At 45.4% G+C, this 13,373-nt stretch overlaps 1 protein-coding gene across 2 annotated transcripts; it reads right to left on the reverse strand.

Annotated features, from left to right (window-relative positions):
- Positions 1-272: 272 nt before the first annotated feature.
- On the reverse strand, positions 273-7,918 carry SDR39U1 (short chain dehydrogenase/reductase family 39U member 1). 2 transcript variants are annotated; one of them, XM_042942867.1, is made up of 6 exons: positions 7,603-7,918; positions 2,880-2,986; positions 2,703-2,785; positions 2,184-2,305; positions 1,258-1,401; positions 273-1,017 (listed from the first exon to the last, which is right to left on the reverse strand). In XM_042942867.1, the coding sequence occupies exons 1-6, from the start codon at positions 7,622-7,624 to the stop codon at positions 605-607; spliced, it is 891 nt and encodes a 296-aa protein (XP_042798801.1). In that variant the 5' UTR covers positions 7,625-7,918; the 3' UTR covers positions 273-604. The 2 variants fall into 2 exon arrangements, with proteins under 2 accessions (XP_042798801.1, XP_042798802.1); XM_042942868.1 differs by lacking the exon at positions 7,603-7,918 and adding an exon at positions 3,303-3,403.
- Between the last annotated feature and the right edge of the window lie 5,455 nt (positions 7,919-13,373).

Below are 13,373 nucleotides of genomic sequence, written 5' to 3' on the forward strand. Positions count from 1 at the left end.
TCTGCTGGCACCCTAATGGCACTGTGTGAACAAGTACACAGGGTGACCACAGAACCCACTGGAAATGGATGATCACTGCACTCGTTTTCTGGTCTCTACCTTTATAATAACCTCATGCCCCAAATTTGTTACTGGCTCTTGGCAAGGGAGGGACCAAGAAGAGAGATGCCCAGTATAACTTTCAAAACCCCAACATAGGGAAAAGAATCATCTGGCATTTCCTTAGAAATAAATTCCAGAAGAATCTAGGCCAAAGAGGTGAACGAAGCCTGTGAGATAATTTATCTTTATTGCCTCAATCACAGAGAATTCTCTACACAACATAAAGGGTAACTGGGACAGTAATGGGACACACAGGGAAACCAATCTGGGAATTCTTTTCCAAGGAGTTGAAGAGTTTAAGGATCCAACTTGATGAGACTGCAACCTTGAGACAGTGGACAGTCTCTCAGTTAAATCAGGTGGAGCAAAGGAACCATGAGGAGGGCAGGGAGAGGAATCTCTAAGGACTAGATGATTTCAGGTCCCAGAGGAGTACCTGAGTCTCCAACCAGGAAGCCTCTGTTGAGGGACAGGACTCCAGCCCTGCCAGAGGCCTCCCTGCTTAGGCTACGACTTCCTTCAAGGCGGCCCCTAGCTCTGGGAAGGAATACTGGTAGCCTGTGGCCAGTGTCCGCCGTGGGACCACCTTCTGGCCCTCCAGCAGCATGATGGCACGCTCTTGCCCAAAGACAGCTTGCACCACCATGCTGGGGAGAGGGATGAAGGCTGGGCGGCCTAGGGCAGCGCCCAAAGCCTTGGCAAACTCAGCATTTGTAGTAGTGGGGGCTGGAGCCACTCCATTCAGGACCCCCTGCACGTGGCTTGCTTCAAGGGCATGGATCAGGATTCCTGCCAGGTCTCTGATGTGAATCCAGGGGAAGAACTGGTGGCCCGAGCCGATGGGGCCCCCCAGGCCCAGGCGGAAGGGCAGCAGCATCTGACCGATGGCACCGCCCCCACGACCCAGCACGACCCCTAGGGCAGGCAAGAGATATGGTCGGGGAGGAGGCTCCTCAGCCTCCAGCAGTTCCATAGTTCCTCCTGGTTTCCTCTTCCTCCCTTTTCCCAGGCCAGCTTAGCTCTGTAGTAGCTCAGAGGTGTGGCTCTCTCTGGGACTTCCTGTCCTCCCATCCACAGCTTGGCCACAAATCTGCCACTCCCCGAGCCCAGGAAGACATTCCAAACCTGTCTGATACCCAGGCCCCTGGTTCTCACCAGAACGCACCACCACCTGGCGTGTAGACTCTCCAGGAAGCCTGGCTGCAGTTTCCCATTTGGTTACCAGGTTGGAGAAAAAGTCAAAATCCCCTCCTGGGCTGTCCTCATCGTACTCTGCAGTCGGGCTGGGCTGGTAGTAAGCTGCCGGTGGAATAGCACTGGTTTGCCCCAACGTTCTTGGTCCTGCCTGGCCCTTTGCACCTGATGTTTCCTTTGGTCTTGCCCTCCTAGGTCTTTGGGATCTTCCCATGGGAAGACAGAGCCCTAGTTTTCCTTTGAACTACTCCACGAGTTGACCTGTTCCTGCCCTAGAGTAACTTATCTTTAGTTGTAGCTAAGCTGAGTGACTGCTAGAGTGTAGTGCTTAAGAGCAAAGACTCGGTGCCAGGCTGCCTGAGATTTATTCTTAGCCCCACCATTTATTAACCCTAGGAGTTCAGGCAAATTATATAACCTCTCTCTGCAGAATGTTTGCATCTTTACAACAGGAATAACAATAATACCTATCTCTCATAGGGTGCTTGTGAAGGTTAAATGCTGTAATATGTGTAAAACACTTAGACTAGTGGCAGATGTATGTTCTATAACCGTTTGCAGTTCTTTGGTCCCAATGGTGAAATACAAGAATCAAATTCTGTTCCCAAAGAACCGTGGTGTGAGAAGCAAGGGACTTGGGAGTAGATGAGGCTTTTTCTGGCACTGAGAGCAGTGCCACTATCCCCTCTTCCTCTGAGAATCCCGGTTTCTCAGAGAAAGTACGCAAAGGTCAGGAGAAATATGCATGGACCGAGGGCCTAGGAAGTTGTTGTGCTGGGAAAAGATCAGTACTCGGGTGTGTATAGCTAGAAGGGCCTGAGCTAACCCCTTGCTGTGCAACCGCTCTTCTTCTGGCTAATATAAGGGGCTGGTGATTTGGGACATACCTACACCAGTGACTAAGACCCAGGCCTTGGGGGGTTGTGGGGCTTTGGTGATGGCTTTAGCCAATATCTGGGTGGTCTCCAAGCGGCTGCTGAGAACCTCCTTCTGGAAGGTTTCATTCCATCTGCAGGAGGGAAAAAAAAAAAAAAAAAAAAAAGGGAAATAAGTCACTAAATACATACATGCATATCCCTTCCTCTTTCCCTGGGGCTCATCCATACCCACTTCTAGTATACCCCTGCACTGTGGTTTAGAGGAATGGCCCATCTCTCCTGTAGGAAAAAAAAAGGCATATATCTTGGGTATCTTGAGTTATGAGTGAAGACTAAAGTCAATGGCTGAGGCAGGCAGAAGGGCAGGTGGGGGTGGAGGAAGGAGTGGGGCGGGATGAGTAGTTTGGGATATGAGTTTAGTTCTCAATCTGACATTTCTATTCGCCACAGCTCACAGGTTCTCCTCATCAGGGTCACACCCGTCCTCCCTCTGCTCTGAAGGACATCAGCTTCGGGGCCCTAGCTGACCTTCGGAGAGGGTTGAGGATGTTCTCTCCTGCCAGGTTGACAGCCGCATCACAGCGCGGCAGCCCCGACGTAGCAAGCTCATCCTGTTGAAAAAAACAATGAGGCGGGTACGGGTGGTGGCTTGCCCTGCGCCGCCAAACCAGACCTTCTCCCATAGCTTCCAGAGGATGGACATACCCAGGTGATCCGACCGGGCCCGGGCTTTCGGGAGACCAACGTCACTTCGTGGCCCCTGGCTTTCAACAGCTGGGTTAGGGCTGTCCCAATGAAGCCCGTCCCGCCACCTGACCAGAAATTACGAGCTAATTACAGAAATTATCCTCTCGGGGGGGTCACCTTCCGTCTCCGCATGTGGCCCCCTCCTCTGGTGCCATCCCATCTGACTCCAGACTTCTTCTCCCCCCTCCCGCGATGCAAAAGTGACACAGGTCACAGGGACTGGGGGAGATTCGACTTCCTGGGATAGGAAGCCAAGGCTGGTGCACGACTACCAGTGCACGATTCATTGCCCTCCCTCAAAAACGGCCTCCCACCTCCCAGTCTTTTATTTCAACCTTTCCATAAGCCCGCCCCCGATTCTCCCTTTCTGCCCTCCCTCACCCACAAACACCCGCATAGCGACCAGGACCTAACGCGCCCGCGCAAGATTTAGGGGGGCGCTCCCAATCTTGGAAACGACCGCCCAATCCTGGGAGCGACGTTTGTGCGCATGCGTCTCTCGAGAAGCGCGCTCCAATAGGGGGGCGGGCAGGATTGAGACTGGGCGTGGTCCTGCTTGGCGACCCGGAAGAGTTCATAGAGAAGGCTGTATATTTCAGCGCGAGGAGTGGCTGGGACCGGCTGGGGTGGGAGGTGGTAGACTTAGACCCAGTGGGCGGGGAAAGAAGGTACGAAGGCAGAGGACGGAAGGTTTTAGAGTGGGGAGCACACAGTTACCCACCCACCCACTCATGACCGAAAGCCCGTAGAGATTTGAATGTCCTTTCAGCCTGGCGGATTGGTAGTAACGCAAGAGAATTTCTCTATCCGTACTATGGATTTTTTTCGGCCTGGCCTCTTCATCCTTTCTTCTCCCTGTTCTGCTTCCTTCCTATCTTCATTTGAAATTTTTTAGGTTACTCTCCTGTTAATCCTTCTCCAGCCTATTTCTTCGGATGCTAATGCCCTCTGTCTTCACCTGCATAGCCAAACTTCTCCAAGGAGTGGTGTCCATTTTTACTCCCCAATTCACTCCCGTCTTTTGCCTTTATTGTTTATGGACTCTGTCGTCAAGAGCACTAATTTCCAATGTGTCACCAAAACAAATGCCTAGTTTCCAGTTATTTTCTTGACCTCAGTTTCACTGGACACTTGCCGACTTCTCCCTCCCTTTGGAAATCGTCATCTCTCGGCCTTCGTGAAAGCCACAGCTCTCTTCTGGGTGTTCCTCCAAACTTTTCAGTTTCTGTTGCTTGCTCTGCTTCGAAGGTCTTAAAATGTTAGTATTTCCTCAAAGCTGGGACCTAGGACCTTCCTCTCTTCGGTCTGCACTTTCTCCCAAGTGTATGTGGGTGAATTTGAGGCTGGACACCTAGTTCCTGAACCTGCTTTGAAAGCGTAAGCAGCACTATAGCTGTGTTAGTTGCATTAGTAACTTAGGCCCACCTTCTGTTTTGTTCCCTAATGTTTTAGTACTGCTTATCATTAATTTTGCCCTTTTTGCCCCTACTCCCTGTTTACCCACTGATTGTAAAAAACTAATGAGGACCAGACGGTAACATTTGTCTTCAAAATTATCTGACGTGCCTGATATACCAAGTCCTGCTCGTCCCCTCATTTTCCGGAAACATACACACCTCCAAATATCCTCCTTTCAGGATTTCAGGAACCCCCTCACCCACCTCTCATGTATTCACCTCCTTCCCCAAACATTTATAAGCTGTCCCTTCACTCAACAGAGCAAGGCAGCTTTATGAATGATCCTCTTCCTTCTCGTTGGGCTGCTCTTCTAATAAAACTTCTTTGCTTCAAAACTGGTGTCTCAGACATTGGCTTACTGAACATCCGGTGCACTGACAAGTGTGAGTTCAGTAACAAATACAGTTACCAGTTTTTCAGAGGCTTCCCAACATCCTATGCAACTTGAATTTCTCCTCTGACCTTTTGACTCTATAAAAACTTGTCACTAGACACTTCTTCTTGGATGTCTGAAAACTTGTTGATTTTATTTACTAAGTATCTCCCACATCCATCTGTTTCTGTTTGTCTGCCACCACCACTCTCTTTTAACTTATTATGCTCTTTTGTGTAAATTTCTGCAGCAGGCTCCTAGTAGGTCTCCCTGCTTCTGCGTCTTTCTCCTCTCCAAACTGTTCCACACATTGCAAACTGAATGATTTAAAAAGCTGGGCGGAGAACACTATGGTGACATACAACTCCTGAAAACAAAAGCAAAGACAAAAAACAACCCCCCCCCCCCCAAAACCTCCCATTGTAAGTTTCCTGGATGTGCTGGGTAAAATGTAACACATCTCCATTTAAATACATTGTTAAGGCAACTAGAAAATAAAGGAAATCCTCAGAGACCAAAAAACAAGTCTTGGAACTGAGGGTACCTTGTGGTTGTTTGTCAGAGTAACCTAGGGGTGTGGGTGACAGCAGAGAATGCCTCAGACCCCTGCATAAAGCTCTTGGTGGGCTATGTTCTTAGGGGAAAAAATGAGTTTAAAAAAGCCTACTAGTGCCTGGGTGGCTCAGTCAGATGAGTGTATGACTCTTGATCTTCAGGTTGTGAGTTTCAGGGCAGCGTGGGGGGTAGGGCTGGGAGGGTGGGGGGAGCAGAGATTACTTAAATAAATAAAACTTAAAAAACAAACGCCCACTTAGTATCAAAGAACATGACCAGGAAACTTGTTTCTGCAGGCTTGGCTCTCCCCTAGGATTGGTTGTAAAAAAATTTCCTTCCCTGAGAAGTTGTATCTATTGTCTGGCCCTCCTGCAGATTCGGAGTTTGAATTAATTGTTGTCTGCTTGGACTAGAAAGCCCTGAGCCAAAAATTTAAGTGTTCCAGATATGAATAGAAATAAATTTTCCCTTGGTTTCACAGGATCCCAATTGATAAAATCCTGCCAATCACACAATCCAAAACACACGAAAAAATCCAAGCTCCTCTGGGGAGGGGTCAGCTGAAATAATACATAGCTGAATTAGACCAAAAAGGATTTCAGATATTAGAATTATGAGATATAGAATATGAAACTACCAAATCCAAAATGTTTCAAGAGGAGACATTAAAAACATGAGAAAGAGAAGATACTATTTTAAAAATTCCAGCAGAATTGATAAACCAATTAGAATTTCTAAAATTTAAAAACATAATAACTGAAATTCAAAAACTCTTTGAATGAGTTTAACATCAGGGAATAGATTTAGCATTGGTTAAGAGATGATTAACTAGATATGAAGACATTACCCAGCATACAGCACAGAGAGACAAAGAGGTAGAAAATATAAAACAGAGGGTAAGAGACAAGGAAGATAAAGTGAGAGATTCAAATTCTTTCTATTTGGAGTCTTGATAGAGAGGAAACAGAGGAAGGGACAGAGAAAATGTTTAAAGAGATAATAGCTGATTATTTTTCCAAATTAATGAAAGGTATGAATACTCAGATTCAATAAGCAAAATGAATCTCAAGTAGAATAAATAAAAAGAAATCCATACCTAGTCCCATCATAGTAAAAGTATAAAAACCAAGAAGAGATATTAGAAGAGGGCAGAAAGACAGATTATCTATAAAAAAATAACAATTAGACGGACAACAGACAATTTAGCTACAATACAAGCCAGTGGAGTAACACATTAAAACCTTCAAAGGCGAAGAGAAAATAATGGCCAACCTAGAACTGTTTACAAGCTGGCATTCAAGAATGAAGGTAAACCGATGGTATGTTTAGACAAGCCAAAGAAGAGAGCATTTGTTATCATCAGACTTACAAACTTTGTCAGGAAAAAAGAAAAGGGTCTCAAAAGGAAGGCGTGAGATGCAGGAGAATAATGAGCAAAAAGCTGGTAAACAAATGGGGAAATATAAACAAATATTGGCCATATAGAGCAACACAATGATATATAATTTGTGGGTAAAAACTGAAGCAGAACTAAAATGTTAGTCACCAATAATGGAGCTGGAGCTGAGTTGTTGGGGAAGGGTAACAGTCCTGAATAATACTAAACTTTGTTAAATATCCATTTAACAAATGAAGGGCAACTATTATATATTAGAAACAAAATGTGCACTTATAAATCAGTAGAGACAACAAAACAATCTAATCAATAAAAAAGTCATTGAGAAACAATAAAAAAAGAAAGTTTAGACAAAATTAGAAGATTCAAAGTAAGATAATAGGAATAATCGGTATCTATAATACATTTAGACTGAGAAATTGAATTAATTACATGCACTGGAATTCTAGATTTCAACGTGGATGAATCTTACAACTGTAATGTTGAGCAGAAAGGAAGTTGGAGGAAAGTATTTATGGTATGATACTATTTGTTTAAAGAGTAGAAATTGGCCAAATAATGCACTCTTAATTGGGGAGGTAGATTTAAAGTAACAAGAAAGGCATGAAAAATCCTCAGGATAGCATTTACCTGTGGGAGTGAGTGGGAAAGCAGTCAGGGAGGGGGACTCAAGGGACCCTGACTTCTTACTTCTTAGGCTAGATGGTGGGTACATGAAACTTCGTTTTGTTTTTCTTTGTAACTTTTAGTTGTCTGAAGTATAAGAAATAAAAATTTGTGGTGGATTTAAAATTTATAGTCCTGTCTCAGATGTGCAGAAACAGAACTTTAGTTTTTATAACCGAACCCCACTTGCTCATGAACGTTTTTCTTTGGCAGTGGAATAAACTCAAACTCACCCAACCAAAGTAACTTCCTCATTTCTAGTTTAAAGTTCTCATCTCACTCAGTTTTCTAGGAGTAAATTCGCAGTCTTTCAGAGTGCCTCGTCCCTCTTCTCCCTTCCCTTTTCCCGCTGGACACCAGGGTGTAGGAGGCCCATGGTCCAGGCGCTGCCATCCAGTCCTCAGAGATTTGAGAAGGCCAAATCTCTTCTCATTTGGCCTTTTCATGTTGCCTGCTGTGGGCTGAGACACGGCTGGTTAGGCTGGGCCTCTGGGCATAGTTGTTTGATACAAACTCCCATGCTTCTGGGTATTATATCTTCTGCCTGTAATACCCGTGGTCCTGGCTGAGATCCCAGTGTTCTAAGAATGTCTGCTAGGAGATTGAGGAACAGTAGGCTTGTCTTCTGACCAATAGCATAGAACATGTGGGGCTTGGTAAGTCTCCCCATAGGCCCCCTCCTGATTTTCTGCTACAGTCTTTACTGCCTAGGCACCGCGCTGCAGTCTAGCACTGTTAGTTATATACTGCTGTTAACAAATTATCTCAAAACTTAGTGGTTTGAGGGGTGCCTGTCTGGCTCAGTCGGTAAAGTATATGACTCTTGATTGATCTTGGGGTTGTAAGTTTGAGTCCCATATTGGGTGTAGAGATTACTTAAAAGAAAATCTTAAAAAAAGATACTTAGTGGCTTGAAACAACAATAATAATATTTATTATCTCATACAGTTTCTGTGGGTTAGGGATATGGGAGCAGCTTAGCTAGGTGGTTGTGGCTTAGGGTCAGTCATTAAGTTATGGCCAAGATAACAAGGCTGCAATCATCTGAAGACCCGGAGGGCCCTTTCCCAAGGTGGCTCACTCCCTTGGCTGCTGGCAAGAGGACTTGTGTCTTGCCGGTTGTTAGTAGAAAACTCCAATTTCTTGCCACGTGGATGTCTCCATAGGGCTTCTTGAGTACCCTTATGACACAGCAGCATGTTTGCCTGGATCTAGTGATCTAAGAGAGAAAGAATGAAGAGGAAGCCTCAATGCCCTTAACGACCCACTTAGACTTGGAAGTTGCTTTTTATCATAATTTGTTTCTTTTTTTAAAAAAATTTACTTATTTATTTATTTTGAGAGAGAGAGAGAGAGGGAGACAGAGGATCCGAAGCAGGCTCCGCACCAACAGCAGTGAGCCTGATGTGGGGTTCGATCTCACAAACCATGAGATCATGACCTGAGCTGAAGTCGAATGCTTAACCGACTGAGCCACTCAGGCGACCCCCATAATCTGTTTCTTAGAAGTGAGTTACCAAGTTCAAGTAGAGGGGAATTTGGCTCCAACTTTGGAAGGCAGGAGTGTCAAAGAATTTGTGGACATATTTTATGTTTTATTTTATTATTTTTTAAAGTTTATTTATTTTTGAGAGATTCAGAGACAGTGTGAATGAGGGAGGGGCAGAGAGAGAGGGAAAGAGAGAATCCCAAGCAGGCTCTCCACCATCAGCACAGAGCCTGATGCGGGGCTTGAACACATGAAACCATGAGATCATGATCTGAGCTGAAACAGAGTTGGATATTTAACCGACTGAGCCACCCAGGTGTCCCTTGTGGACATATTTTAAAAGCATCACAAGCTCTGTGCTGCAATTGGGGCTTCTGGGAGAGCCTTGCAAGCTCCCAGCTATGCTTGGGGATTGCAGCACAATCTTGCAGTTTTCAGATATGTCCTCTACCTCTCTGGGTTGGGTGTCTCTCCCTGCTACTCTAGTTGAGTTCCTTTTCAGAGAAGCCAGGCAGCATTTATAATCTAGTTTTGACCTTTCCAAGCCTCCTTGACCTCCTATTCCCAGCCCAGGAAAAGCTATGTGATGGACAATAGCTCTGATATCATATCCTGTTTCTTTTCTATTCTTTGATTTACAGAACAAATTCTTTGCTCCATCTTCTAAGATCTAGTTTGTTGGAACACTTAAGTATTTTCTTCTCTAAAAACTTTGCTCTTGCAAGTGAGTCTCCTACTTTCCAGGCTATTCCAGGCTCATCTCTATTGTAATTTGGCTTTATTTTCAGGAAGATTTATCCCCTTGATCACAAGGATGGATTCTTGGCTTCTAATCCTAGAAAAAAAAATCTCTCATTGGACTGAATTTGCTCATGTGTCCATCTCCAAACCGACAATTGTGGCCAAGTATGGAGTGTTCTGATTGGCCAGGCCTGGGACATGTGTCTATTGCTGGACCAGGGTGGCGGGGAGTCCCTACTCATCGTCCTCAGCCAGGTTTCTGAGGTATCAAGGGACTCCTCCTCTCTTCAACCACACTCTAGTTATTGACCAACCCTTCTTTCTCTCCTGGCTCTCTTTTCTTACAGTGAGCTGGGGAGGGGACTGGGCAGAGGGAAAGGAGGTTCTGCTAAATCAGATGCCCTAAGACCATGGATTCAGGGGGGTGGAGTTTCATCAATATCCTCATGGAGGTGAGGCAGGAGTTCCTTCCAGAGCTGTGTATCCTTTGTGGGAGGGAATATACATAGGGACAGTGCTAGCTCCCAGCAACCACTTCTCTCCCAGTAGGCTGATGGGAAACAGGTCCTGTCTGAGTGTACTCAATTTCTCCTCAAACTCCTTAAAGTCTTTCTTCTTCTGCGTCCTGGGGGTGAGTGGGTTGACTTCTCCTTCTTTTTTAGCCTCTCCTTTTACAACTGAACTAAAGTTAAGCTGTTTGCAGCGCTCACAGTACATCTGACACTTCAGCTGTGAAAACATTCAAATTGGAGACAGACAACAAGACATGAGAAATTTTTGTCTGCATCTGGGTATTGGTGCAAATGCAGCTGGTTTGCCTTTCAGGAAGACAAGGGTCTCTTCGGAGTCTGTAGCAATCACAAGGATTTCATTCATTGAAACGGGACTGTTTCCCCCACAGCTGCTTTCTGAAATAGCAAAAGAAGCTGAGCACAGTCCCTCTGGGTGGTCAGGCCATCACCACAGGGTGCGACAGGAAGCCAAAACTTACTGGGGGGGGGTGTCCTGGCTGCTCCCCTCAACTTGGGCAGGGGCAGAGTGGGTTGGGGGTTTGCTGGTGACAAGCACTTCTTCCTTTCTCCCATGCCACCTCTAATTGTGTGAATGTCCCTCTGCTTCATTTTGTTTGGGCAGATTTTTGCAACTTCTCTCAGGCTCTGGAATGTTGCTTGCTAAATGCGATTCACATCATCATGTCACATGGTTTCTTATTAAAATATGATACAACCATCCAACCAACCATCCAACCAAAATCTTAATACTGGAGACACAGCAGATTAAGGAACCTAGAACCTCCTCCCTCCCTTTAAAAATAGTCTTCTCTGGGGGCGCCTGGGAGGCTTAGTTGGTTAAGCGTCCGACTCTTGATTTTGGCTCAGGTCATGATCTCACGGTTCATGAGTTCGAGCCTCGCATCTGGTTCCATGCTGACAGCACGGAGCCTACTTGGGATTCTTTCTCCCTCTCTCTTTGCCCCTTCCCTGCACTCTCTCTCTCTCTCAAAATAAATAAATAAACTGAAAAAAAATGAAGATAGTTTCCTCTGACCCCAGGTTTTGTGGTGATAGAAGCAGTGTTCTGACAGAAGCAGAGTCTCGCCATTTGTGGAAAGGCCAGGTTTTCTCCTAGGGCTCCATCTTCTCTTCTCTCTCCTCCATGAAGAGTTCTAGATGCCACTCCCTCTAGTCAGACCCCTATCCAAACATCTGTTCCCAGTGGGGCCTTACTCAGGAGTTAATACCTTTTCACCTCCCACATTAGCCCCATCTGCTTCTGTTCTTGTTCTGCTGTGAAGACCATGTGCCCCTGAGATCTCTCTGAGTCTAGTTTCCAGAGCAGTGAGTGAGAAATGAGTTAAGGTTTGCCTTCCTGTGTGCTCTGCCAGTGCTGGAGTGTGTGTGTGTGTGTGTGTGTGTGTGTGTGTGTGTGTGAGAGAGAGAGAGAGAGAGGAAGGGAGAGGTACACACATAGAGAAACACACACAGAGATTAATTAGCCTTTTGTCTGGCTGAAGGGAAATGTTCATCATGAGCAACAGCTCTTGCACCACCAGAGGCCTCACTAGCCCAGAACCAGAAATCCCGTTTCCTCTCCTCTCAAAGGGAGGGCCACCGTCTGCAGACTGTCATCAGTGTTCCAGTCCTGGACTGTAAAATGGCCATCAGGAGGCTTTTCCTGGGTTTGCTTTTCCCCCTGGCCAACAGCGTAGCAAATAGATACAGGCAGGAAAAGCCACACCAAGTCAGGTGACAAAATGGTCCTCCTCTCTCATGGCCGGGTCATGGCTTACTAAACAGGAGATCTGAAACCCTTAATGATGTATGAAGAACTTATGAAGGCTTATCTGATCAGCAGGGACTGAACGGGAAGATGATTAATGGGACATACTTCCAGAGAAAAAGAAGGAGACGGATGGGCAGATGAGAGTTGAAGTGGCCCTGTATGTGAGGAAGACATGAACAATCTTAAAGCGAAAGCTTATATACGGTCTCTGGGAGGAGATCACATTCTCACGGATTCTCAAAATCACATTCACACATAATAAAATGCCGATTTTATGACACGGCACATTCTTGCGGTTGCTGTAGAAGGCAGATCACGGCCAGATGAACACAGGTTATTTATTCACTGGCCTGCTAGAACTATTTGGCACCCTTTTGGGGAACTCTTGAGTGAGTGGGTGAGGGGGTGAGAAGCAAAGCATGTTTTTATTGTTCAAGATGGACTGGATGAAACAGTCAAGGGTGAATGGAAAACAGCAGAGCTCTGTCCACTGTGGATCACCTGACCAGTTCGAGTAAAGAGAGAGGCTGGAGCAGCTGTCAGTTTATTTTCATTTTTTAAAATGTTTTACTTATTTTTGAGACAGAGATAGAGAGACAGAGCATGAGTGGGGGAGGGGCAGAGAGAGAAGGAGACACAAAATCCAAAGTAGGCTCCAGGCTTTGAGCTGTCAGCACAGAGCCCGAAAAGGGGCTCGAACCCACAAACCCTGAGATCGTGACCTGAGTTGAAGTCAGATGTTTAACCGACTGAGCCACCCAGGTGCCCCTGGAGCAGCTGTTGACTGTACTGCTTGAGGAAAGGCTGGAACATGGTTTGTTAGGGTGGAATTGGAGGTGATGTCTTTACCTTGGGTGTGGAACTAGACTGTGGTATAAACCAGGCCAGGTGTGAGCCATACTTTCTTTAGTAATAGTGTTTATGCCCAATTAAGTCCAACATTTTTGTGGGAGAACAGAGATCACACATAAAACAGGAAAATTAGTTAATGAATAATTGCAAGGTAAAATATTAAAAGGCAACAACCCTGTAAGTTAAGAAATAAGATGTCTGGATTAATGTTTCCAGGCATTAAAAAAAAAAAATCCTCATTGGTGGTTAACCAGCATCGTAAAAGAGGCTTCTATGGGTAAAAATCTGCCTTTAAAACATATGGTCAAATTGGCTGGGTGAGGAGAAAGGGAGCTCACTGAATAGCAAGAGTTTTATCTATCTATCTATCTATCTATCTATAGATACATATAGAGTGGGTATATATATAAATATATATAAAATAGAAATATATTAAATATATGTTTAAATAGAAATATATATATTTAAATATGTATTTAAGTTCATTTATTTATTTTTGAGAGAGAGCAGAGAGACAGGGAGAGGGAGAATCCTAATCAGGGACCGCACTGTCAGCACGGAGCTCAATCTCAGGATCCATGAGGTCAACCTGAACCAAAATCAAAAGTCCGATGCTTAGCCAACTGAGCCACGCAGGTG

This window comes from Panthera leo, chromosome B3 (genome assembly GCF_018350215.1).
Source record: "Panthera leo isolate Ple1 chromosome B3, P.leo_Ple1_pat1.1, whole genome shotgun sequence".
Classification (NCBI taxonomy): domain Eukaryota; kingdom Metazoa; phylum Chordata; class Mammalia; order Carnivora; family Felidae; genus Panthera; species Panthera leo.